The sequence below is a fragment of the Rhinopithecus roxellana genome, chromosome 8 (assembly GCF_007565055.1).
Source record: "Rhinopithecus roxellana isolate Shanxi Qingling chromosome 8, ASM756505v1, whole genome shotgun sequence".
Taxonomy (NCBI): Eukaryota; Metazoa; Chordata; class Mammalia; order Primates; family Cercopithecidae; genus Rhinopithecus; species Rhinopithecus roxellana.
In genome coordinates this window covers 80,391,730-80,419,633 of record NC_044556.1, presented here as the reverse complement: position 1 = coordinate 80,419,633, position 27,904 = coordinate 80,391,730, and the positions used below count along the sequence as shown (strand labels likewise).

The window sequence follows — 27,904 nt, the reverse complement described above, 5'->3', positions numbered from 1 at the left end:
GACTTAAATTTTATCTTATGTTTACGGCCCGTAGTAAATTTTACTGTCAATTTCTCTGAGTGAATTAGAAATTTAGATCTGAATTTGTAAAACTAGCTCAAGCATTATCTTTTCCACTCTGGTCTTTCCTGACCATTACATTATGTGATACTAATTCCCTCTTCTTTTACTCCTCCATTATATCCCTATAGGTACTTACAAGCTTGGAACTATTTGAATCCAATATACATGATCACTTGTATTCTGTTACAATCCCAGTTTGATAAATTACTCAAAAGAGAAGGCTGTATCATATTAATCTTATTTCAGAATAGTACAGTTCCTGCCCCATAGAATGCACTTGATAAATGTTTAATAGATCAGTGCCTTTAAAGGTCAATGAGAGAGACACAACATACTTCTGCTTATGTTTTTCTGGCAACAGAAAATAATACATAATTAAGCTGGAAAATGTGAAGAGAACAAAAAAAATTAAGTAGCAGAAAAAAATCAGCTATTTAATTTTAATAACAGGAGACAACCTTTATCAACACTTTTTCCTTCACTTATTTATTGATAAGTTCGTACATAAGTCACTGGTCTCTTTTCAGATGAGTATTTGCAAAGGAAGTTGTTTTTAAATTGAGTTACTTATGTCCTCCTGAAACAGTTTTTATAAGGTTAAAAGTGTTTAATTGCATTGAAGCCAAAAAGGGCAATTTAATGAAGCAAAGGCTTTACACGGCTCATCTATGTGGTGGTTATTTTAATGAACCAGCCTTAACTGTTTCTGGGAACCTCGCATAAAAATGTGTAACTCTTAGGATGCTTTCAGTGATAAATAGTGCCTGACTTATTTCAACACCAGATCTTTAGAGGTTTATATTTAACCTTATTTGTCTGCCTAGAGCTTTCAAAACAAAAAATAACCTTTACTACACATATTGACAAGAGGACGATGATGACAAACAGTTTAACTATGTTACTGCATAAAACCCTACTCTGCAGATCTCCTATTTGCATGAATTTGTTAAAAAGCAGGCTACAAATGTAATCCTCTTTCATACTTTGATGTTTGGGGTTGTTTACTACCACCAGATTTTTGGTACCTGCTAAACATACATTTTATATGCCATGAGGGAGATAAGCTTTATGAAACAACTCATAACAACTTTTCAGAAAATTGCACATTTGAAGATCCAATTTTGTTCTTTCACACAACCATTGAAACAGTCTCCTTTCTGATCACCAGGCAATTTCCCAATCTCTTTAAAATTTCTCTTTCTAAACAATTTCTTCCAGAAAAGCCTTTGGCAATAATTTAACACTTCAGTCTGCCCTAGTGAGTAGGGTGAATTAGAAAAGTCTGAAAATAGATTGCAGTGAAAATAAAGCAGGGGCACCAAGCCCTTACCTGAGTGTCAGTGCCTCCCTGGTGAGAGCTTTGCTCCATCACATTCAAAGATAAACTCAGTAAGTGAAGACAAGTTGCTTTTAATTTTTGTGCTTAGCTTTTAGCACTCATTTACTGATAGAGCATGCAAATAACTAACCTATAATGCTTCACTCACATAAGTCTAATTATTTTAAAAAGACAAAATTTGAAATCAATATTGGCTTTTTTTTTTTTTTTTTTTTGCAGAACTATGATGGTGAGTGTGTGTATGAGACACAGTGAGATAGCATAACTAACAACACACTCTCTGGGGTCTGACTTGGGAGTTCGTATACTGGCCCTATCATTTATTAGCTATGTGACCTTAGTTAACGTATTTCACCTCTCAGTGTCTCTGTTCCTTAACTATAAACTGGTTACGATACCAATACTAACTCATCAGGCTTGTCTGAGGATTAAACAACTTCATACATACAAAGTTCTTAGCATAGTGCCTGCCTGATGGGTTTAAATAAGAAAGCTTCTCAATAAAACATAGGATGGGCACATTGTATATACTTTCTAGAATGTTTGACGTCAATCCATATGAACAAACCATATGAGAAAGATGAATATTTAAACTCTAAAGATAAACTTTTATATTGTTAATTTACTCCAAAGTTTGATGAACTTCACTTTTTTGTCACTAACATCTGTCCTTATGCTTTCTTCCATGAAGATGGGTAGAAGACGCATACATTTCTTTTGCATAGTGGTGGCAAACATTGATTGAGCACTGATCATGTTCCAGGCCCCGAAACAGGGCTTTCTATGTAGCAGTTTATTTTATCTTCACAAACACAAAAGAGCATCTCTTATTTCCCCCAACTTACACAGGAGAACACCACAGCTCTGGGAGGTCACATGGCTCGTCATCTACTAGTGCCAGAACAGGGAGTGAAAGGGTACATGTGAGACTGCAGGGATAGAGACTGAGCTTTTGAGAGTGGCACTATATTATGAAAGAGGCTAGATAGGAAATTCAGTTTAATAGCTTTATTTCCTATTTGAAGAACCTAAGCCGCAAAGCAAGGTAGTGACTAAGCTGAAGGTTTCTGTCACACCACTCTGCATTCTTCTTTTTTATTTCTGGACTAATCCTGGATTTATATTTTCCCACTTCTTCAATTTTGAGTAGAAAGAGAAAAAAAATGTTTGCCCTGAATATATTTCTCTCCCACACATCCATTTTTTCTCCTTTGAAGTAGCAACAGCAGCTGCCAACGGAGGATCCCCCGGGCTTATAGAGCATCAGTCAGCTTCACAGATGAAGACACAGATGAGAAGACAGAAATCCTTCCTTTAAAGAACTTTGCAAATGTTTTTCATTCTAAATTCATTCTTTCATTAGTGAGTACTTTTAAGACAATACTGAAACCTCAAGGCAAAAGTGACAAAGCACTAATTCTAGGACCTACAAGTGGTCCCTAATTGGTTGCCAAGGGCCAAATTGAAGGAGATTTGGTTCAAAGGAGACTCAGATCTCTATCTTCTCTAAACCACTTTTTTTAAATCTGTCTTTTCTTTTTAAATTTTATCATATTTATTGAGGGTGTACGACATGATACTTGATATACATATAGGTAGTGAAATGGTTTTTTAAAAATATTCTCTACATACCATACAGTCCCTTCTACCACCCCTATGCTATTAGAGAAAACTTCGGCTAGCCAAAGGCAAGAAGAAGGAAAGATTACTTCCATATTTATGGAGGGTTCCAGTGACCCTTGAGGCTTATCAACAGAAGACAGAATCAAAGTTGTAGCTAGTACTTCTTTGCTTAGACCAAAAGTGCTTGCATTTTACATGCGAAAAATGGAAGGAAAAAATACATGTCACTATAAGCATAATGTTTCAATACTTTTCACTATCCATTACCCATGTATAGATCCATCATGCACCCATAAAAACATACATGCAAAACACAATACTGGAATATATTGTACTGGTTTGTTTTGCAAGAATAAGCTGTACTGTGTATTTACACTAAAAATGTTTTCCTTTTTAAACTGACAGCAGGCGAGGCATTAAATAGTAACATATTCATTTTTCCATTTCTCTCATAAATATTTATTGTGAAACTACTGTGTGCTAGACATTCTTCTAGGCTAAAAATACCCCCGTAAAGAAACCAGGAATCATTTCTCCCTCGTGGAGCTTGATTTCTAGTGGAAAAAACATAAGAAGCAAGATGTATAAATAAAATATATAGCATGCTAACTAGTTCTAAGGAGAAAAAAAGTAAAGCAGAAAAGACAATATAAAGCAACCAGGTGACAAGAGTAGGCATTTTAGATAGTGTGGCCAGAAAAGACCTTACGAGAGATGATCTTGGGAGGAAAGAGAAAAAGAAGTGAGAAGATATTTGAGGGATTGCAATTCCACAAGAGAAGAGCAAGTGCAAAGGCCCTAAAGTAAAAGATTGCCTTTCTCTCTGAGAAACAGCCAGGGGACCAGAGTGGCTCCAGTGGCGTTGACAAAGGGGAGAGCTGAAAGAAATGAAATCAGAGTGATAAGAGGAGGCCAGATTATGTAGAACTTTACAATGCAAGCTAAATATTTTGACCTTCACCATGAGAGACAGGAATCTAGGCACTGGAATAACATAATTTGATTTATATTTTAACAAGATAACGTCAGTTTGCAGCAATAACAAATGGGCTGAAGTGATACAAAGTCAATAACTCGTGACTTTTGTAACAATCCAGATAAAAGACAATGGAGGCTTGAAGCAGCACAGTGGCAGCGGAGATGGTACAAAATACTTGAATGTTGGATATATTTTGAAAGTAGACATTAGCTGACTGAATTGATAAGAGATGTGGAGGAAAACACATTAAGATTGAAACTTAACTTTTTGGCCTGAGCAAATTAACCATAGTGTTGCCAATTAACTGAAATGGGAAGACTGCAGGAATGGCTGCTTGTGTATTTTTGTTGTTATTTGTTTGGTGTATTTTTCTTTTGTTTTCTTTTCTGGGGTTGGGGGAGCCATAACAGGAGCTCACTTTTGCAATGTGCTCAATTTAAGATGTCTATTAAACATTGAAGTGGAGATGTCAAGTAGATAATTGGATATGCAGGTCTGAATTGATAGGAGAGGTCTGCTGGGAAAAAATGAATTTGGAAATCATTAGCATATAAATGAGGAAGAATCAGCAAATGACACTAAGAAAGAGGTCATAAAATTGGAGGAAGACTAGTGAGTGTGGCATCCGGGAAGCCAAGTGAGAAAATTATTTCAAAAAGGAGAAAGTAAATTCTCATGAATGCTGCCCATAGGTTAAGAAAGTTGGGGACTGAGAATTGACTGCTAGATTAGCAATCTGGGGGTCACTGGTAGCCTGATGAAAGCAGTGTCAGCGGAGTGGAGAAGTGTAAACAAAAATGCAATTTGGAAGAGAGAAATTGAAGATGGTGAGTATAAACAATTCTTTCAAGAGGGTATGCCATAAAGGGAGAGTGAGAAACGGTGGAATTACTGGAGAGAAAGTAAGATCAAGAACGTTTGTTTGTTTGCATAAAGTAGGAAAAGTATGGTGGCATTTACATGATGCTGGGAATGATCTGCTAAAGAGGGAAAGTGTATTGATGTTGGAAAAAGAGGAAATAAGAATTATCTTTGAGTAGGTCAGAGAGATATAAGCTAGGGCAGTCTACTCAAAGGGTGGGCCAAAAATTGCAGCATCAGCAACATCTGGGAGCTTGTTAGAAATGCAAACTATTTTGTCCTGTCCTAAAGTTAAATCAGACTCAGGTGAGACCTAGAAAATTGGGTCTTAACAGGCTTGCAAGTAATTATTATGCATGACTGTCCAAAAAAACTGATGTGTTGCACAGAGGAGAGATCTACCTTATCTAGGAACACAGTCAGTTTATCCATGGCAACCAAAAGGAAGGTACAGTATGTGGGCATAGGTGAGGAAGTGAGCAGATGTGGTAGTGGAACTTTATGGAAGTTTTCTGGTAATTACCTCGACTTTTCAATTAAGAAGGAAGCAGAAATAGCAATCATTCCCTTTCCTCTACTTTGAATTTATTAGCCCCAGAGCCACAGACTGATGATGTCATGCCACAAAGTTGTATTATTCTATTAACCCAAGGTGACTGAATTGCAAGACAGACTATACTCCAAGCTCCACTCAGCTACCCCTTTGCAAAGCTGCAAAACTTTCCACCTTCTCTAGGCCTGATTGTTCCTTCAGCTGGTCTATTCCTTTTGGTCAGCTCAAATCATGGTATTTCTTATCAAAATTAGGGTTGCCATTTATTTTGCATTGGACATAGTATAGACACTTCCAAAATATATCATCTCATTCAGTCTCTCAAATAACCATTTCACAGTGGTACTTCTATCTTCATTTTACAGGTAATAAAATGGAGACTGAGAGACTAACTTAGTCAATGGTATCTTTCTAGTAAGTGGAAGAATCTGGAGGACAATTCACTAAACTGCTTTTAAAGTGCCACAGGAGCTGGAGAGTTGTTTATGTGCCTGGTCGTTCTCAAACCACACGCCATCCAGGATATCCAGCATTCCCGAAGTGATTTCAACACAAGTACTCTGTCTTCCACCTTCTTCTATTTTATGCTACTCTTCCTATTTTTCCTGCTTAACGTGCTAACAAAAGCCCAATGTTTTTCTCTAGAGGTCACTCTGGTTTAATCAATCAATACAGGTCATTTTTCGGTGTTCTACCCAATTGCCATCTTCCTTCTTATCTCTTTTTTCTTCTCCTCCTCCTCCTTCTTCAATAATTTCTTCAGCCTATATTTGTACCTTTGCAACTACATCTAATAAACCACTTTCCCCTCTGCCTGAAGACATTCACAAATTTAAATTTTGGTTTAAATAATAAAAATAAAGTACAAGTACACTATTTCTTCTTAAAGTTTCTACTGTTTAGCAAAAACAATCTAAGTCTCTTCTCATTTTACCTAAAGTCAAACTTTTGGGTCACAATTACCTCATTAACTGTTTATTTTCTACCATATTTTGTGTGATCATCAGGTTTTTTTCATGTATTTGATTTTTCATATCTACCTAGGTTGTGTTTTCTAGAAACCTTCCCACATCTAGCATACATACAGTCCCAAACTAGGAAATATGTATTATTATATGTCTGTGTAGAGTCATTAAAGCAACATTTAACTTTTGTTCTATAAATAAAAGAAAAAATAAAATTCTAATGACAGAACATGCCAATATTATATAAATTACCTATGAGTGATTCTCACTCATTTATTTGCTTATTAATTATTTACTATATAAGTCTATCATGAAATATACTCTCTGGGTAATAAAAAGGACAGGTTACTATAAAAAATTAATGAATAAATGTATTAACCAATAGCTTTCAGCATTCCATGAGCAATAATGCACAATTGGAGGTTATATAATTATTGATCCACTATGAAATTCTACAAAGAAAATAAGTGTGTAGTCAGGTCACATGTTTTGTGAGATTATTAGATTTAGTAATATATCACTATTTACTAGTGATAGAGAGATTTTGCTTTGCCATTTTTAAGGAAGACTGTGTAAGTAATTAAGTTTATAGATTGCCATGAATTGAATAAATGAAAATCGTGGTAGCTTTAAAACTGCATTTTAAAGTTAACCATTTTTTTTTCATACATGTATGATACATTATTCTCACTAGTCCATTAAGTTGTTGTGGCCTAGGGAAATTAATTCTTTTCTGAACTCTAGGTGTGGGGCACATCATCATCCAGTGACCCTCTGTGCTACAGGTAATGCATATCAGCTGCAATAAATTCTATCTTCTTCATAAAGTTATCCTTCTACCTGTGTATCTTATTCTGAGGATTGACACTCATCATCCAAACCCCAAAACTAAAAGTGCTCCCAGGTAATTTCCACTGCCTCACATTTATTCGGTCACTAAGGACTGCCAATTGTTGTGCAAACCTTTATGGAATTCATCCTTTTGAACCTCACTGACAGTTTATTATTTCAGGACCTCATGATCTCTTGCCCAAACTGTGAGAATATACCTCTAAGTGACCTTCCTGTCTCTGATATGCTTTGCACTCTCTGCAGCCCCCGCCTGCCTATCCTGCATCATAAAAATGACAAAGCAATGATTCACGACATAAAACTAATGATCTTACTGCTTTGCTTTAAACTCTTGAATTACATACAAGATAAAGTCCAAATGCTTTGGGGTGACCCTGAAGCCCTCGGAGCTGGTCACAGCCAGCATTTGCAGCCTCATCTCATTGCCAGTGGTAATGTCATTATCACTCACACTATGCTTGTGGAACTTCTGCAAGTACTGAGTTGCTTGCCCTGAACACAGTCCTGCTACTTCTAAATAGGCTAATCCCTTCTCCCATTTGCAAACTAGGACTCAACTTTTCAAATGGATATCACTTCAGTAGACTACGAGAGTACTGCAAACTAGTTAGCTCTTTGCAAATTTCAGTTGTTTTAATTTCCCACAACTAATAATTATTGTAATTTGAGCTTTTATACTTCAATGTGTGCCATTTAAACCTGCTGCTAAAAACAACACAGTTTAACTTCTATGTTGTTCATAAACATCGCCGAGTCATAAACTTTCACCATTGTTCTACTTCAATTCTTTAGTATAGTAATTTGCATCTCTAGAAAATTACAAGAAGTATCCCATTTGTATTGTTTTTCTCTATTTCTTCCTTTCTTTATAATTTGCAAATCAGAACACTGTTTTCCCCTGACAATCAATCTTACATTCTTCTAAAAATGCTATTATTTTGTGGACTGATAGTTCATTAGTAAGTATAATTACCATCTGCCACCTCATATCTTAAATTATCTAGTAATTATATGTATATTGTCTTTCAATTTTGGAAATCAAGCTCTTGAAAAGACACCCCCCTTCTTTATTACAGTAAGGTAGAGTTCCAGGTGTATTTTTCAACATCAGATTTGTAAATCCACTTTGCTTTTTGTCATTTACATTGTAATACTAATGTAAAATTTCACAGGGCTTTCTGCTAAATTTAATACATAAATACTGTGTCTTTATTGGTTTTCATATGGCATGATTTTTGAAAGAATAGAAAAGTAATAACATTTGGTTTTCTGGGCACAGTGGTTAAAAAATAAGAATCGGTTGAAGTCATTTGGATATATTTTGAAAAAATAAAATGGCCTGGATTCTAAGCTAATAGTTACAAGGAAGATTTGAGGAATCTCTTAGCATCCACCCCAGTTTAAAGCTGTTTTTGAGAATAAAGTATACACACACTATAAATATATATCTCTTTCAATTTTATTAAGGATATTTTATTTATTTCTCCTGTCAAAACTGTTTAGGAAAAATATACACCTTTGGCTGAAGATTCCAAATACAAACAAGTCCAGAATTCTCCCAAGAAATCAAAACAATATTTTTGCTTTTTGTAACCAATTTCTTTTAATTTAGTTTTTATTCATCTATATTTTGTTTTGTGTCCTCTCTTTATATTTTTATTTTAAAACACATATATTGGATTAGACAAAGACCTCTGATTTCTTTCAATTGGAACCTGAGATTTAGATGTGGGAAATTTATAGTATTTATGAAAATAACATAATAAAGGTATCCATAAACCCTGGATTCTATATACCACACTTGCTAATGGAATCTAATAAACAGATCATTGAATTTGAGAGCTGGAAGGGGCCTTGTAGAGCATGTTTTCCAACACCCATATATTGTAGAAAAAACTGAAGCCAAGGAATCTTATCACTGGCCAGTCACATGGCTAACTAGAGGAGAACAAAGACTAGATCCCCAGACTTCCTGAGTCCAAGTCCTGTGCCCTTTATACAAAATCACATGTTCTCTCAAGATACAGACTTTCCATATCAGTCCATCATTCCTCACAAACTGAAAATAGAGTTAACTGAGTTTCCTGTGTGACTGAACACCTACGAAGCAAAGCCTTCATTCTCAAAAGCAAAACTGGAAACATATAAAATTTCTATAACAGAAGTTTTTCTGCAAGGCTGCCTTTTCTGTCTGTTCAGGTCTAAGATGCCTAAAGGTAATGTTTGCCACAAATAGTAGCTATTAATCTTTGACTATATTTTTAAAGCAATGATGCTAATTTTAGTTTACTTTCAAAAAAAAAAAACACAATTATCTCTTACTTTCAATATGATCATCTTGAAAATTATTTGCAGAGTTTATTTTCATGTTCTTCCTAAAAGCACTCTATCCTTGCCCAGAGAAATCTGTAAATATTAAATTTGGTGTTGAAATGTGCACTTTGGCAGACCTCCATTTAAAGGTGTGGTTTTTTTTTAAAATGAAAGATAAAAAGTAGCTGATTATACTTACACAAACCCCAGAGGAAATGGATTCCTGTTGATATGAATTAACTAAAGTGGAGCTGGGAAAGCTCAAGTTTCAGCCTCCCTCCAGCCTCTGCTCTCTGATAATTACCAACCAAGCCTATCAAGAATATTTTGTTTGATGATCCAGCAAAATGTCCGGCAAGGGAGGAAAAAGAAGGGCAGGGCACTTCCCACGAGGATAGGGGAAGGAGGTTCCGTAAGCTTTCCTGGGTGATTAGAGCTGGGGAAGTTGATCTCTTCTCATGCTGTAGATGTGGCGCGCTGCAGTCACGCCTCCCGCTGCCAGCCCGGCACTGGGATCCTAATCAGTCACTATGAAAACTCATTAGCTCCACAGCAATGAGTCTTCCACTGCTGAAGCTTGGCGCTGTGCTTAGTACCATGGCAATAATCTCAAACTGGATGTCCCAAACTCTCCCATCCTTGGTGGGACTGAACACCACGAGGCTGTCGACTCCGGATACCTTAGTAAGTTACTGCGGTGGGTTTGGCCATCTTGAGAAGTAAGTGCATTTAGTGGGCTTTGTTTGTAAATTGCAAAGGCTAAGATTTTGCTTCTCCCTTTACAGGTCAGCTTCAAAAATGTGGTGTCTATGTGGTAACTCTCATCATAGATATTTCTTTATGAACACTTTATAGTTACACCCCAAAAATGGACTGCTTGAGAAGTAAGCTATGAAAGAGAATACTAGAGTCATTAAATTCTTAAGGATGAAAAGCTTTAACTATATTACTTGGAAACTTGGGCAAATCTTAAAAATATATACATATGTTTTGTTTCTTATTCTTTTACTTATTTTAATATCTGTAAAAATCTTCATAATTTTTCCCACAAAGTAAGCTACAAAGTATATTCTGTCAAATCTAGTTTTACTACAGCAGATTCTTCCTTGGAATGCGATGCCTGTGATTATTTGCAATGAATTCACTCAAAGAAACTAACATCTTTTAAGCATAAATGCATTAAAAAACTAACCAATTTAAAGCCTGCCCAAAATTCCTTTAAGAAAGCTAAGAAACATGAACAATAGAAAACTAACTTGATAAAAACATCTTCGTGTATTTTTAATATTTTATGAAGACTTCCTATCACAAGACTATCTTGTATAATCTTCATTCATCTAAAATTAATGGCTTTTTAATCCTCCCTACATTCTAACAAAGTGTTTCCTGATAGTTTGAAGCAACGTTCAGTGAGCAACATGTTCGACATTTCAAACAAAAAGTGAAAACTATTGTTTTTTGAAATAGAAATTCACAAATTCAAATAAAAGGAATTTATTAGAAAATAATTCCTCTGCCCTGAAATAAAAGGTACAGAAGCAAAACTAGGGGTTTTCACTTTCATGTGGGTTACTCCAGTGGATCAGAAAAAGTTAGATATGAAAAGAAAAGTAGCCCTCCATTTCCAAGTGCTATTTATTATAGTTGCTAATAATAAACTATCAACCAATGTTACTTAACTTTAATAGTCTGACCAAATAATTACATAATTTTCCAGAATCTCCCAGTGTTTACGGCACCAGCAGAGCACATACAAGCCACACTTTGACCTGCTTTTACATTTTCATTTCCCTTAGGTTACTTATGGAACCCCAGAGCCTCCATTGCTGAGATTCTCTTCCCTACCTGCATGAAGTGGCCCTGACAGGAAGGATGTAAATGATATTTGGAGTTATAAAGAAAACAAGATAGACATCAATAAACAATTACAAAACATAGATTTATATTATCTAATATTTACTGAGCCAATTTTTTTTTCAATGTCCAAGTACCTGATTTCAGCAACATCATTGTTGAATTCACTCATGCAGGATAATGAATGCAAACTGAGGTACTAATGAATGAGTTATATTTCAAACTTGGCACCTTGATTCTCACATGTATTTTTTTGTGTATATAGACATTGGCTTGGTTATTTTTTTTTTATTGTTGACTGATGAGAATCAAATTTTCAAAATTATACACGATTCTCTTAGGATTTCTAGTTATGTTGCAAGTGAATAAAATATCTTTACTTACTGACTGAAAAATTGTTAGTTGAAAAATATAAAGCATTGTTGTATGTATGTGTATGTTTTGACAGACAATTCTTACTTTTGATCCCCCCTCTTTGCAAATAAAATAAAAGAAAAGAAAAGAACAAAAACAGAAAATGTAGAAAAGTTTGCACTATGGCTACTGATAATAAATCAGTAAATGGTATTCACTGGAATGGAGAAAACCTTTTTTAGATGTTTCTTTTTTTATTTTTAGTATACTTTACAGAAGAGCAATGCCTGTGGCATTTCCCTAATTATCCAAATGAGTGCTCATACTTTAAGATTCCCATGGTGAAGAAGAATGCATCAGTATCTCTTAGACTAAGAACATAAAATGTTAATGATAGAAAGGTGGAAAGGATCTTAGAAACCATCAAGCCAGTTATGTTCATATTATTTTTAGCAGCAGATTTTTTGTGCAAATTAAATCTTGCATGTGCTACATAAATATTTTTCAATAAAACAAAATGAAATTTCATAATATAAAAGAGGTCGTGGGTCGGATAATAAATGATTGGGAGAGGCATTTACTGGACCTCCACCATGTGTTATCTCCTCACACAATCAACTCCTTGCCTCAGTCAAGATATCTCCTTAGAAATCTTAGGGCTCTCAAGAGTTTAGCTGGAAATACGACTGATCTAATTCAGTGTCCTTATTCTACAAGTGGGGAGACTAACTAGAAATATGTAAGCCACCAATCAGATTTCTCCCATTTGGTTAATGCCAGAGCCAAGTGTAGGACCAAGTTACATGACTACCTCCCTACTGAACAAAGTCATTTCACCATTGCCTTTGCCAGTCATTGGTCCTCTTGGTCCCGGGTGCCCCACTAGGTTCTCACTACCCTTCTCGAATTGTTTCCATGTCCCCGGATTCTTCTTCTTTCCCTCCTACACACCAACACTTTCATCCTTTAAAGTGTATTTTCTCATCTCCCTTGCCTCACAGAGTTGGAGAAAAGCTATACTCTCAATTATGTCATAACCATTCCCAAAGTTTTTGCATTTGTAAAGAAGAAAAAAAATCCTCCTTTGTTGGCATTTTAGGCATGTGGCAAAGCAGTGAAAGTGGTTCTTTTGCTTAGGGGATTCTTCCTGCTGCCTCTCAAATAATTCCAAGGGACTCTTACTGCTGCTTCCACATGGAGGGCCAGCAAAACTGTTCCCTTAGATGGAAGGGTTGACAGCTCCCTGGCTCACTAGGTATTGCTGTAAAGTAGTAAACCAGCTCCTCTCATCAGTTTTCTCATTCCATGTTCTCACTTTAAACAGTATGAATGGGATGAGCCTGCAATATACCACATGCACACGCACACGCACACATAGGTCTTGAAATCTGAATGTTCATGGAATATGCAGAGGTTAAAAAAACAGATTAACATGAATTCGATGGTTTAAGAAAAGGAGATTTACACAAATATGATCATAGTCCTTTTTTAGAATGATAGTTTCAAATGACCTGGAAAAAGAAAACCAGGAAAAATAGGATTTGAATCATTAAATGGCAATTGATTCAATTTATGGCAGGTGCCTCTGAAACAGGGCACATTTGATTATCTCAAAAGCTGAAAGGGGTTTTTAAATTTCCAGGATGTTTTTATTAGTAAATAGTTAAATATAGCTCCTTAGGGGAATAAGCTCCCTCTTGCTTTTCTCAGAATCTTGAAACATTCCTTTATGCTTCTTGTTGGCCCTGTTTTCTTTCTGTTTTATTCCCCTTCCAATCTATCCACTGGGCCCACCAGCCTTTGGAGGCATTGGTTTCTGAGCAGAGGAAGCCTTAGCTCTCAGAAGGCTCAGGCTCCCTCTAGAGCGTCTCTTGAATGCAGAGTAACTTCCCCTTGAGGCTGAGCTTCTGAGAAATCCCCCACGCTGTGGGCTTCACACCAGGAAGACCCTGGAAGGAGCAATTAAAATAGTTGAGGACATTCAGCAGACACCCGCTGTTCTCAAATAGTCAGCCCAACTGCTGTGGTGGAAAGAGGCCTCGAAGGAACCTGTGGGCATGTCATTTGTTTTGGTACATTTTCAAAGGTCTAGCTGGCTTCTCCTCATGAATAACTACTTAGATGAGTTAGTCAATTTAGAGTTATGTAAAATGAGTAGAATACCCTGAAATGAACTGTCATCAATATCTTCTAATTTTCTTAACCTCAATCAACCAATGTGTTTTAGTCCTGGATGAAGATACTTGATTTAACTGATTTGTCCATGACTGTTTTTTTTCCCCAAAATTCTGTTTTTCTTCCCTAAACTCTTAGGTAATGCTCATTTTGTGATAGGGCAACTGAACAAATTAAGGAGGGGAGCCAGGTGAGAGAACAGAATGGCAAGTCTTGATGGTGACAGAGAATATGATCATTGCTTTCTTATAGAAGAATCATCACATGAATAAGAGAGTAGATTTATTCTAGTTTTATTTATTCTGTGGATTTATTTATTCTAGTAGATTTATTCTGAAGCAAAAGTAGGGCCAAAGAAGGAAAACTGTAGAGAGAGAAGTTCGGCTCATGCCCCTCTGCTTTTCTTCAGTGGAGGGGGCTGCCTGTAAAGTAGTGAAATCCCTTTCACTCAGAGGTCAAATGGAAACACAAGGAGAATTTGGAGATGGTCCATTGTGTGGAAAGACATGGGACTAAATATGACTTCTAAGGAACTTCCTAACTGTAAGTCATTGTGATTTCCAAAGGGCATGAGCAGAGATGACCAACCTAAATTTATTGTTATTATTATTATTATTATTTTGAAACAGGGTCTCACTCTGTCACCTAGGCTGTAGTGCCATGGCACTATCTTGGCTCACTGTAGCCTCGACTTCTCAGGCTCAAGCCATCCTCCCACTTCAGCGACCCCCCACCCCACCCCACTGAGTAGCTGGGACTAGGCTACCATGCCCAGCTAATTTTTGTATTTTTCCTAGAGATGAGGGTCTCATTACTGTTACCCAGGCTGGTCTCAAACTCCTGGACTCAAGCCATCCACCCACCCCAGCCTCCCAAAGTGTTGAGATTATAGACCTGAGCCACTACACCCTAATCTAAATTTGATAATGTCTTTGGTTTTTGTTTAATTATTATTATTATTATTATTTTGCTTTTATAGTTGTTTTTTCTTAAAGCCTGGAGGTTTCCTTCAGTGAAGAATATGAATTTCTTATTCAGTCCTAAGTATTCTTACAAGTAATAGCAACTATGCAGTGACATCTTTATTAACACATCCTCCAGAACACAGCTTCTTTTGGTGTGGTCTGTCGACATCTCTCTAATTCCTGTCCTCACATTTCTCTTGTCTCCACAACTGAAGTCATTAGCATGTTAAACCACATGTCACTCTCTGGGACCAAGCCTATCTTCAGACAGAAAATTTATCAGAGATTTTTCATCACGCAGGTATCTCCACTCTAAATCAAATAAGCTTTAATAAACAGACTTATTTAGGCTTTACTTCCTCCATCTGTACACCACTTTCAGTAGCTATGTCCCTTTTTGTCCTTTTTATGAAATACCCAGAAAATCAGCATAATACAGAAAATGTAGCAATATTCAATCTCTTGATTTTCTTCTGTTCAAAGGATCAGAATTATCTTATTTTGCCTCTCCCTCCATCCAGACCCTGATAAATGATTGCCGTGCCTTCCACAGGAATATCTGACTATATATTGCAGAGCCTTTACTGCTATATGTTCTTCTGGGTTACCAATGGCTACTTGTTTCCATACTGTTTGGATAATGCCCTCTACCTGCCTGGGTACATCTCTTCTCATCAACTACAGTAGGGCCTGTCTTCTCTATAGCAGTGTTTATGGTTACTGGTGAATGGACATAGATGATCTATCTACATTTATCCAAAGAGGATGAGCATAAAAAGCTCTGGGCTAGAAACTGGGGAAAGCTGGTATAAGTCCTATATATGGGATTAACTAAATGGATGACTTGGAAAAACATGTTTAAATTCTTTGAGTCTTAGTTTCCATTTTCCTCATAAGTAAATGTAAATACTGTCTATTTCTAAGGATAAGTGAGACTGAAACAATAGAAAGTATTTTATGAGCAAAAAATCTATTGAAATGCAAGGTAGTTTGATTATTTTTTACTTTTACCTGTCAAGCCTCAAGATCCTTCTTTCCTATTACAAAGCCCCTGAAGCTTTAGAACTGTCATACAGTAGCTTTATATTTATAAAGCACAGCTTTGTAATTAAGTTATAAGCAAATAATCCAGATCTGAAATATAATTGTTAAAATTATAATTTTAATTCTCCTATTTAGAGCATTCTTAAATATTTTATGAGTTTTACAATATTAAAAACTGCTCAATACTTCATTTAGTTCTTCCAATTAACACGAAAGGTTCAAAGAGAACTGCATCAGTAATCACTGTGATTATTAATGCTTTGGGTACCAATAAACTATATGTACGCTCCAGGTCTAAGCACTGAGCTTCACAGCAGTTCAGAAAATGCTACTAAGGTTATAATCATTACATATGAAAGGGGATTAAAATAATTGATGGTATAGTGTGGTGGTTAAATTTCAATCTCTATTGGGAGGCTGAGGTAGGTAGATAGCTTGAGCCCAGGAGTGCGAGGTTAGCCTGAGCAACATGCTAAAACCCCATCACCAAAAAGATAAAAAAATTAACTGGGCGAGATGGTGTGTGCCTATAGTCTCAATTACTCAGGAGACTGTGGTAGGAGAATCACTTGAACTCAGGTGACAGTGGTTGCAGTGAGCTGAGACCACCCTACTGCACTTCAACTTGGACAACAGAGCGAGACCCTGTCTCAAAAAAAAAAAAAAAAAAAAAAAGTTTCAGTCTCTGAAATAAGACTATCTGAGTACAAAGCCCAGGTCTGCTTAAAATGCAGATTTACATAAACCTCCCTACTCGCTGATACTCCCTGCGTGACTTTGAAGAAGTTCCTTTGTGTCTCTAAGTCTGTTTCCTCATCTGTATAATGGGCAGAATACCACCACCTAATCCATGGGGGTTTTATAATATTCAAAAGCAATAGTACATATGAACTGCCAGGTAATGAATAGAACTCCATTAATGATTGCTATTATTATTGTATGTTTTATTGACACCTGAATAATTGCTCTTATAAGTTAAAATTAGAGCAAGTCTTTTCTTACGGGTATCCAAAAAACATCTAAATACATCCTTCCATCCAAGATCTTAGTGGTTTTATTTTGATTCTCTTTTCAATGCCAGCATGGGTTCTCTAAAAGAGAACACTAGAAACACTCATAAAGCTTCTTTTATTTATCACTGACCCCAACACAGAGGTCTCTAAAAACCCCACAGGACTATCAAGCACTCATCTTTTCTATTAGGCTTTTTCCTCTTTTGAGTTACCTTTTTCTTGTCAAAAAGGTGACTTTTTATAGTTTAGATCATTCAAAGTAACTCTGTAGTAGAGAAGGTCATGGCTCTTTTCACTGATTCTTACAATAAGACAATTGGAAGTACAAACAAGTCTGGAGTCTTTAGTTTTATTGAACTGACACTTCAGGGGAAATGCTAAATGAACATTAAACCCTCTTCACCTTTCCCACTTCCCTGGTTCCAGAGAGCAACTGACATGGAGTTCTGTCATGATGAGCTCCACACTAGTTAGCCAAACACTTGGCAAGTGCACATCAATATTAATGCTGCCAGGTTTAATAATCAGTGTTTGGACTGCTGTTAAAAAATTTTAATATGATAATTGGGTGGCCCCTCATCCTTTGTCCAACAGTTTAATTTATCCTAGTGACAAGCCTTAATTTTCTGACATATTTTAGACTCGTGTCCAATGTTAGGAGAAGCCCAGCTAAAACTCAGGGCTGGCCAGGCGCGGTGGCTCAAGCCTGTAATCCCAGCACTTTGGGAGGCCGAGACGGGTGGATCACAAGGTCAGGAGATCGAGACCATCCTGGCTAACACGATGAAACCCCGTCTCTACTAAAAAGTACAAAAAACTAGCCGGGCGAGGTGGCGGGCGCCTGTAGTCCCAGCTACTTGGGAGGCTGAGGCAGGAGAATGGCGTGAACCCGGGAGGCGGAGCTTGCAGTGAGCTGAGATCCGGCCACTGCACTCCAGCTTGGGCAACAGAGCGAGACTCCGTCTCAAAAAAAAAAAAAAAAAAAAACTGCAGGGCTTATGTCCAGATATATCAATCGCATACTGTTACTCAACTTGAACTTTTAATTATATCATTAAAATTACTCTGCTAAGCTGTTTCTATCTCCATTCTGTGGGTAGCCTGCATTTAAAAAAAAATTAAAAAACTAACCCAGTAATCTCTAAGATCTTATTTAATTTGAATAATGTGTAATTTTAAGTACATCTTTCTATCCTAACTGGATATTCAGGCATAAGAGCTAGAAAGAAGGGATGTGGAGAATGTTAATGAGTCTGACCCCCAAAAATAAAAGGCAATATTGGACACTTCTTTGAACTAATTTTTTTAAAGGAGTTAGAAAATAAGACATTCAAAAGATATGTCTGGGGCCATTTGCTTTACGTAATAGTTCAAAGACAATGCCTGTGTTATCATCATGAGTTTTTTGAGTTTATAATTTTTAACTTTCCCAATATTTGCTCATGCTTATTGCTGGAAGGCCTATCAGCACCTAGAAGTAGTTATCATTGAAGCTTTCAAAAGAAAAAGACCTTTGTGGTGGTTTATGGTATATTATGAGGTGGAACCTAGGACAAAGTATACAGGAGATTGTGTCTGTTCTACTGCGAACTCTATAGACAGAAGACTCCACACATTATGGCAAATCTGTGGAGAAAGAAGTCAACCTGGCTCATGCTTTAGTTACTTTAAGAATTTGCTCCTGGCCTGGCATGGTGGTTCACACCTGTAATCTCAGCACTTTGGGAGGCCAAGGCAGGTGGATCACCTGAGGTCAGGAGTCTGAGACCAGCCTGGCCAACATGGCAAAATACATCTCTACTAAAATAGCTTCTATCTATATAATGAAATGAACTTTTTAATGGAAAATCAGGAGAAGCTAGACAAATAAAACCATCAAGTTTATTAATACAGACACTTCTAGTTTATAGAATTTCAAGTCTACATGTGGTAACTTTCTTCCACTGAAATTTATTTATGAAAATAAGTTTGGTGTACATTATTTGGAAGTCTATTGATGTTCTTGCTAAAAAATGATTTGATAAAAAATAATAATGCTCATCTTTGTGCTTGACAGAGTCTACTTGATAGGGCAAATAGGAAATATTTACATTTCTAGTAGCTGGGCTGGGTGTAGTGGTTCACTCCTGTAATCTCAGCACTTTGGGAGGCTGAGGTGAGCCTAGGAATTCAAGACCAGGCTGGCCAACACGGTGAAACCCCATCTCTACCGAAAATACAAAAATTAGCCAGATATGATGACACATGCCTGTAATCTCAGCTACTCAAGAGGCTGAGGCAGGTGAATCACTTGAACATGAGAAGCAGAGGTTGCAGTGAGCTGAGATATCGGCTGAGGTGGGAGGATTGCTTAAGCCCAGGAGGCTGCAGTGGGCTATGATCTCACCCCTGCACTCCAGCCTGGGCGACATAGTGAGGCTTTGTCTGAAAAAAAAAAAAGAAAAAGCTGGATATAAGTTAATTGTTGAAATGAGATATGTGAAAGGCAAATGACAATTCTAGACAATATACATTAAATACCTAATGAATAGTACAGACAATTTCTTCACAACAGGTAGAAATCACAAGGGCTGAATAAACTGATGGTTTATGAAGGAGGCATTCCGAGCAGGAAAAATGAAATGAGCGACATACAAAGACGTGAATCAACATGGCATGCTTGCACGACACACACAGACTGATTTGGTTAAAGGTTTCTGTTGGATGGTACAGAAGATAAATCTAGAAGCATAAATCATAGAAAAACTGCAGTAGAACTGGAATACCACCCCTTCACACTTGAGTTCTAAGAAGGTAGAGTGATAAGTTCACAGAAGGGAAAATCAATTTGGCAGACTCTGCCAAAAACTCTAAGTCCTCTAAGAGTCTGCATTTCTTGCAAAATAGTGCTGGTCTAATTATTTTTACCTTATGTCATCAATGATCTCTTTTCCACTTTATTAATAATTAAGCCTTAAATATATAGGAAACCTCCCTGAAACTGGACTTTGTTTCAGAATGTCACACATGAATTGTAATTAGAAAATAATATATTAATATTAGTAATTGCCATTTACTGTTAAGAAGATCTTATGTAGAAAGACTAGTCATATGTGATGAAGTAGTTACTAGATGCTTCTAAACTTGCATTAAAGTATCACAATATGGAAAAAGCGTTGGGATATAGTATGAGATCAAAATCAGTTACTAATATGGCACCTAAAGACGAGAAAGGATCTTGTTTTGGACATTGATAAGGAGGGTATACTGAATGAAGCTGTGCTGCCTATGTAAATTGTTTAATATCTCTCTGCTAACTTTAAAGAATAAAAACACAAACTTAAATTATCAAAAAAGTGTTTCACTTGAAATGCTACAAACCAACACTCTCTTTATCCTGTAACGGGAGTTTTATGTTTCCCATTGGTTTCCTCAGACTCAGATTAGTCCTAAAGAAGGGTGGCAGGTGTACAGCTCAGCTCAAGATCCTGATGGGCGGTGCATTTGCACAGTTGTTGCTCCGGAACAAAACCTGTGTTCCCGGGATGCCAAAAGCAGGCAACTTCGCCAACTACTGGAAAAGGTAGGTGTCCTGTGTCCCCTATGCATGTTTTTAGTAAAATCCACCATTCTTTGCAAAGGAAGTATGGCAGAGCCGATAATAGTGAAGAGGATTCTTTCAATTTTTGTCTCCTTTCTCAAATAAGCTTTTTTCGGGCCCTTGAAAGGGTTACCTCAAGCTTCCTGCTATTGTCCTTGTCCTATTTCTATGACTTTTTACTTTTTCTAACCTTGGCACCTTAAGACTGGCTCTCTACCATATATCTTAATCTCTAGTTAATATCTCATTAAGAAATAAAAAAAGCATCTTATTCTGAAGCCAAAAATTCAGTTCGACTCTCAGGGTCACACTACACTCTTGGATCTCAAACTTTTGAATCCCATGAAAACCTTGCAAGAAAGTTAAAATAATTGCATGTGATATGCAAGCTATCTGGACAGATAATGAATAATTCCAAGTGTTTATCATCATTCTCTAAGTCATTCCTTTTAACATTAAGCACTTCAATTTCATTCAATACCATTCTCTCCATAATTTACTTAATATGGATTCATAACAATCAAACGCAGAATGTCTTTGATTTTTTCTCTTTTACACATAAGTGTGAGCTCATGAAAGGTTATTTATGTTTAGTTGGGAGGGAGGAAAACCAATGAATGGTTCTGTCAAATATTCTCACTCAGACTTTCACCGTGCTGGGCTCTAAATGTAGTAAGACAGCTGGGGTGGCCAGATTATGGAAATATGACGTGTTTGGATTCTAAATGTCATTAGGAATAATAAGATAAATTAGTATGTGTTTTAGAGGTCATCATGTTTAACGATTCACTCTGTATGATGTCATTTTCATGATCACCCACACATTTATAGCATTGAATAGAAACTTTTTAACAAAAAATGAAGAGAAGATAGAAAAATGAAATCATCAAGTTTTATTTTTAATAGAGACACTTCTTGTTTACACAATTTCAGGCCGCCATGGTGACTTTCTTCCACTGCTATATAGTGAAAATAAGTTTCCTCTTTGTATATTATTTGCAAGTATATTGATGCTCTAAGATTTTAAGATTTTTTTCATGTGCTTATGCAAAGCGTAGTCTGTTTCTCCTTCCCCTCTGCTTGAAGCTATCATCACCTATTGGCTTTTTCTTCTTAAGCCTCCTTTTATGGTAAGATCCCATCCTTTCAGCTTCCTCAATATCTGTCTTCCAACAAGAGCATATGTCATTTTCGTTCAGAATAATGACTCCAGCTAGCAGGCATCTGACTAATAGAAACCATGACAAGGCCGGATGTGCTGGCTTGCGCCTGTAATCCCAACACTTTGGAAGGCTGAGGCAGGTGGATCACCTGAGGCCAGGAGTTGGCAACACAGCCTGGCCAGCATGGCAAAACACCGTCTCTACTAAAAATACAAAAATTAACTGGGCGTTGTGGTGTGCACCTGTTATACCAGCTACTCGGGAGATTGAGGCTGGAGAATCTCTTGAACCTGGGAGGTGGAGGTTGCAATGAGCCGAGAACTCACCACTGCACTCCAGCCTGGATGACAGAGCAAGAATTATGATTATTCTTGGGTTTATTTTCCAATGTTGATTTTTTATTTATATAAAAATTCAAATATATATTTTAATTTTGTTTGTTTACCAGGGAAATTATTTACATTAGTAAAAAGATCTAATCTTTCACATCCAATTTTGCTGTTCTGTTAAATTGTATTTCCCTTCAGATAATCAACATTCTTCACCAATCTTCTTTTCTACCCAGAAATACCTTTTTTTCTACATAAACTAAGGTGAGAGATTTTCTTAGACACCATACTTTATCTTCTGTGTTGCTATTTTCCAGTACAGCGTTAGATACACCTACACATAGACTCAAACATTTCTTCAAAAATCAGTTGAAAAAATTCAAGTAAAGTATAAATGTCAAAAGGTGGATAATTCCCTTTACAGGTTCAAAGTGAAATGTATTTCAGAGCTATGATAAACTGGGAATTAGTGAAAGATGAATAAAGCAAAAATGTATGAAAGCATTATATTGGTTGGTTGAAAATAATCGTAGAAATTCATATGACCACTTCATCCATCCAACAGATAATTTGTCATCCAACAGGTAATTTGTCTGAATGTTTTCAAGAAATTCTAGAACATCATGCTTTTCAAAAGTTATTAATACATAAATGACAAAAAACCCCACAAAATGTATTAACAAATTTGAAGTCATTACAAGGTAGATGTGTTAAATTTACCATATGGTAGTTTTAGGGCAACAAAGGAATCGGAAATTGTGTGCACTCTTTTACAGTGGCCTGAAGGAGGTTAAGTAGCACTGGTTTGCTGCACTGATCCAAAGAAAAGATGTCTGGGATATCACAGTATTTCAGATTGAGCCAGTCCCTTGCTCATCTCTCTATAGTTTCACATACATGCAAGGCACCAAAGGGCAAACAAGAGCATGACCTTTAAGAACCTCCTTCACTTTTAACCAAAAAGATTGATTTAGTCATATAGAAGGGAATATTGTTAATAAAAACAATATTCACAACAATAGTTCCCATTATTAGTATATTTTTGTATTATGTTTTGTATCCACTTCATCCAATCCTTGCAGAAGGGGTAGCTATCTTTCTAAGTTTATATGAAAGAAAACTGGTGGTTTTCAGGTTGAAAACTCCAGTGTCACTCAATCAGTAGGTTGTGGGCTGTAACAGGTCTGTTTGCATTTTCTCAATGCTATACCAGTATCATACAAAATGCCGTTGGTATATCTACACTTATTTAAGTGATGCTCTGTTTACCATTTTTAACAAGTATTTATACTATTGAATATTAGAAAAAAATATATAATTGGTTTCACAGTATTTCAGGTCTTAGTATGCCAAAACTAAAATTGTTCACCTAAAAAAAATTGTTTGTTAACTATGTAGCTTCCCTGTAAGTTACAGATGTCTTCTATTATCTAAGTCAGTATTTCCTAAAGTGTGATTTTTTGAATAGGACACTGCCATCATCCTCACCAACAACATAAATTTAAGAAACATTGTATATGATATTTCACTCTTGAAGATTTCTAATACACAGTTTACTACTAAAGGTTTTGTTAAGTCCTACAGTCAAGACATCTGTTTATAAGTGTTAAACTCAAGGCTGTCCAAACATATTTAATTAATAGAATTTTTTTTCAAGTAGCTGCACTAATCATGAGTGAGACTGAAAATCTAAGTTAATTTGTGTTTAAGTTCAGAAAATCCCCAGATATTTTATTTAAACAAAGAACCAGAATAAATAAAAATTCCAAAAAAATTATCCGGGAAGGGTGACAATGAACTTACCAATCTATGCTGAGAGATCCTAATCACAGAAACACCTCTGGAAAGATGAATCACAGAACAACCGCAGAGATAAGCCAACAAAAAGAGCGAACATAGCAAACAGTTCTCCTTCCCTATACATATCGTCATGGGTATCCAGTCTCCTGTATCATCAGGACACTGATGCTCTGTGGGCCTCCATAGCCAGTGGGAAACTAAACAATCTTAGGTACAGCCAGCAGGAGATGCTTAAGACAACCTGAAGCCAAATCCTGCCCAATTAGACAGCTCTAGCTCTAGCTATTACCCTTAATGTAGCTCCTCTAATTACACATGATTCTGCAATATAGGTCACAATCAAGTCTTAGCAAAAATTATCTCAGTGCATTTTCCTGTAACACAAATGAAATTGAAAATTAACTTTATGGGGTGAGTCAAAGGCAGAAATAAAGACAGTCTATTTTAACTTTATCCAGAATACCTTATCTTTCCCATCATTTTCTAATTGTAGGACTTGGCCCAGGTACATAGAATTATTTCCAGTATATCAGCTATGCTAATGATAGGTGTCCTCACAGACAAATGGCATATGTAAATAGGTAGACAGTTTTATTTAATGCAAATGGATTTTCCTTATTCATGTTTAATCACAAATGAAGTTAGAAAATTATGTTGAAAGCATTGCATTTATTCACAATGTCGTCACCGTGCTTTCAATGTTGTCTTAGTAATTTTGTGCTAGACTAAATATTTTAAAAAATAAAAATAAAGCTTTCTGAATATTAAACTTTTAGTAAATTAAGAAATACTTATAGTCCTATAATGCTGTTGCTTAACCAGAGACAGGAGGAGGAAGACTCTCCTTAAAATTCTAATTACTTATTATTACTATTACAAACCCAGATAATTTCACTCAACAAATATTTATTGAACACTTATTCTGTGCCTGGTTCTGTGTAAGGTTTTGGAAATGGGAGATATGAGTAAGACACAGCTTCTAACCTCATGGAGCTCACAGAGGAAAAGCCACTTCCTTACCCCTACCCCACACTCACATAACACAATTAGTTTTAAGATAAGCCAGACTGTATTATGTCCTAAAAGGACAGGATTCAAATAGGGCAAGGTGATGGATCAAGACAGCAGAGGGAATAGAAAAGGGTGAAAAAAAGGCAAAGAACTGAGGCAGGCCAAGGCAGTATTCATTACCTTTTGCCAATAGTATAGTTCTAAGGAATGTACCAACTACGGGACCTTTACATCTGGTTGATCCATTAAGCATTGTCACTTTATCTGATGACAAAAACTTGTGTCTGAACAAGTCATCCCTTTGTAATTCACATTTTTTCAATGAAAATAGCTTTTTACTGATTATGTGTGTGTGCAAGTATGTGTATTTGATTTAGAATAAACAGATTGGCCGGGCACGGTGACTCACACCTGTAATCCCAGCACATTGGGACGTCAAGATGGGTGGATCACCTGAAGTCAGGAGTTCGAGACCAGCCTGACCAACATGGTAAAACTCCGACTCTACTAAAAATACAAAAATTAGCCAGGAGTGGTGGCATGCACCTGTAATCCCAGCTACTCAGGAGGCTGAGACAGGAGAATTGCTTGAACCCGGAAGGTGGAGGTTGCTGTGAGCTGAGATCACACCACTGCACTCCAGGCTGGGTGACAGAGTGAGACTCCATCTCACAAACAACAGCGACAACAACAGCAACAAAAAAGATGAAATTATGTAAAGATCTTTACGTTTGCTTTTCCTCATTGAAATCATTCCATGTTGAGCAGTACTTCTCAAACTTTAATAGACATAGGAATCACTTGGGAATCTTGACAAAATGTAGATTTTGATTCAGTAGTTCTGGATGAGCGTTTCTGAGATTTTGCGTTTCTGACAAGCTCCTAGGTAATACCAAAGTAAGAGAGATCTATCTTATTCTTTATAATGGGTCATTCATATTCTATTTCTCTATTTAACAAATCCCCCATTATTAGATGCTTTCTCTTTGTTTTCAGACTTTTGTTGCTACAAAAATTAGACCAGTCATTTTTTCCTCTCATTTCTGCATGCTTTATAGGTTGCCTCTTCTTTTACTTCTAAATAGCCCAGGGTTCAGCGAACCTGGGATGGTGCCATTGGCTTAAAATGTGTTTAAGACCTGTCTACCAAGCACTTGATACAGTTACCATTTTCCAGGTTCCTCGAACACCATGCTGTCCAATTTAGGGAGTCTTCTAGTACTGCTACTTGTCTTGGTCAATTCAGTCTCACCTCTGGGAGTACTTCAGACCCATTAAGAACTTATTGAGCTAGAATGAATGCATTCTAGGCCTCTTCAACTCTTCACTACCATCCACAATTGCTAAACATTCTAGATATTTAAGAAATTAGAATTAGTATTTAGAGAAACAACTTATTTTGACATTTAACAGGTTGGGGTGTTATTAGCTTACAAAGCCTTAAAATGAAAATCCTATTTTTTAAGCTTATTTTTCTAATGTATTAAACTCATTTATATTCAGTCAGTTCTAATGATAGAATGCCCATTTTTAAATTTCCTGTCTAGGTATAATTTTCTCTTGCTGAATTGTTTAAATGTTTATCATGAAGAATTGTTCTTCTGAAAATGTGTCATATGGGAATGCAATTATGAATTTGGCACTTCTAGTTTTTATGTTAACGACATTTTTGCTATTTTTTTAGTGATTACACAAACCTGCAAACAGATAATAATGTACAGACAATATTCTTGTTTAACAGGTTCAGAACATGTCCCAGTCTATTGAAGTCTTAAACTTGAGAACTCAGAGAGATTTCCAGTATGTTTTAAAAATGGAAACCCAAATGAAAGGGTTGAAGGCAAAGTTTCGGCAGATTGAAGATGATCGAAAGACACTTATGACCAAGCATTTTCAGGTAGGTTTGACTTCTGCAGTCTTGTCAATCCAAATCAGACACGGAATGGGATGGACAGCAGTGGGGCACTCAGCTAGAAATGACTATGCATTGGCTTATATGTGCAAGGTAAAAGACTCATAGGGATTTCAGTCATCTCTCCACTGAAACTGACCATTAGCTGGTAGGAAGACATAGAAGCCTTGCTATAAAAAAAGCTTCATCATTATAGAGTTTGGTGGAGTTTCTGAAACAAGGAAAATTTCCCCAAGGAAAATTAATAATTAAATTATAAATGTTTCTCTAATGGTTTTATGCCCTGCTAATATGAAGAAAGATGTAGATGGTATAAATTATTTAAAGAGATAACTATGCCATTAATATGAGCATATGGAGAGAGTTGTTTCATAAATTTATACAAATATTTTTCTAGATTTTAAGTATTTTATTGGCAATTATTTACAAATACCGAAAATGGAGAAAGAAATCATGCTATGTGGACTTTTGTTAACTATATATGAAAGAGTTATGAATTTTAAGAAAAAACTCTTGGCCTGCTAATGCAATTTGAGCTCTCATTAAAAGTAAACCATTTGCCTTACCAAGGCACAGCCCATAGTTTATAAAACACTGTGGTTGCCCACTTAATAGCCTCTAGTTTTCTTGTGAATTAGGAAGTGAGATTCACGGCTGATGTTGAGGGAGTGGATCTGAATTCAAGTCCTTGGAAAGGAAAGGAGTGCTTCCTACACATAATGGTTTCTGGTGGGGAGCTAGTGAGGAACATGTAACTGAGTCTCTGCATAACATATTTGAATGTGGCAGAAAGTTTCATGATTTTGTAATTTTCTTCAGTGGTACTCAAGAGACTGAGTAAAGAGGTGTGGAAGAGGGTTACACCCTGAACTCGTTTTAAACTTTTACCCAGAAGGTCACAACAGAAGAAAAAAAGGGCAAGAAAGTTGAGGGTATTGAAAAGAGAGGGGACTGAAGTGATTAATCATGAGGTCTAAATAGAAGCGAGAAGTAAGCAAAGCCAGCAGGTTAAGAAATTAGGACAAATTAGAGCAAGATTGAGAATATACTTAAATTTAAAGATTATTGAAAATGAGAGTATGTTTGAACCGGATAAATAGGAAACTTATGGATAAATGGTAAACAGAGAAGAATATGAAGTTGAAGGGCAAAATAA

General features: G+C 36.3%; 1 protein-coding gene across 3 annotated transcripts in view; it reads left to right on the top strand.

Moving 5' to 3' along the window:
• OLFM3 (olfactomedin 3) overlaps positions 1-27,904 on the top strand; it is a 207,082-nt gene that overhangs the window by 153,006 nt on the left and 26,172 nt on the right. For 2 of the 3 annotated variants that reach the window (XM_010360615.2, XM_010360616.2), the window contains 2 exons: positions 20,369-20,515; positions 26,578-26,733. In XM_010360615.2, the coding sequence (XP_010358917.1) occupies positions 20,369-20,515; positions 26,578-26,733 (303 nt within the window). Of the gene's footprint in view, positions 1-9,996; positions 10,233-20,368; positions 20,516-26,577; positions 26,734-27,904 lie in introns of those variants that run through there. The other variant, XM_010360614.2, reaches the window with a different exon arrangement.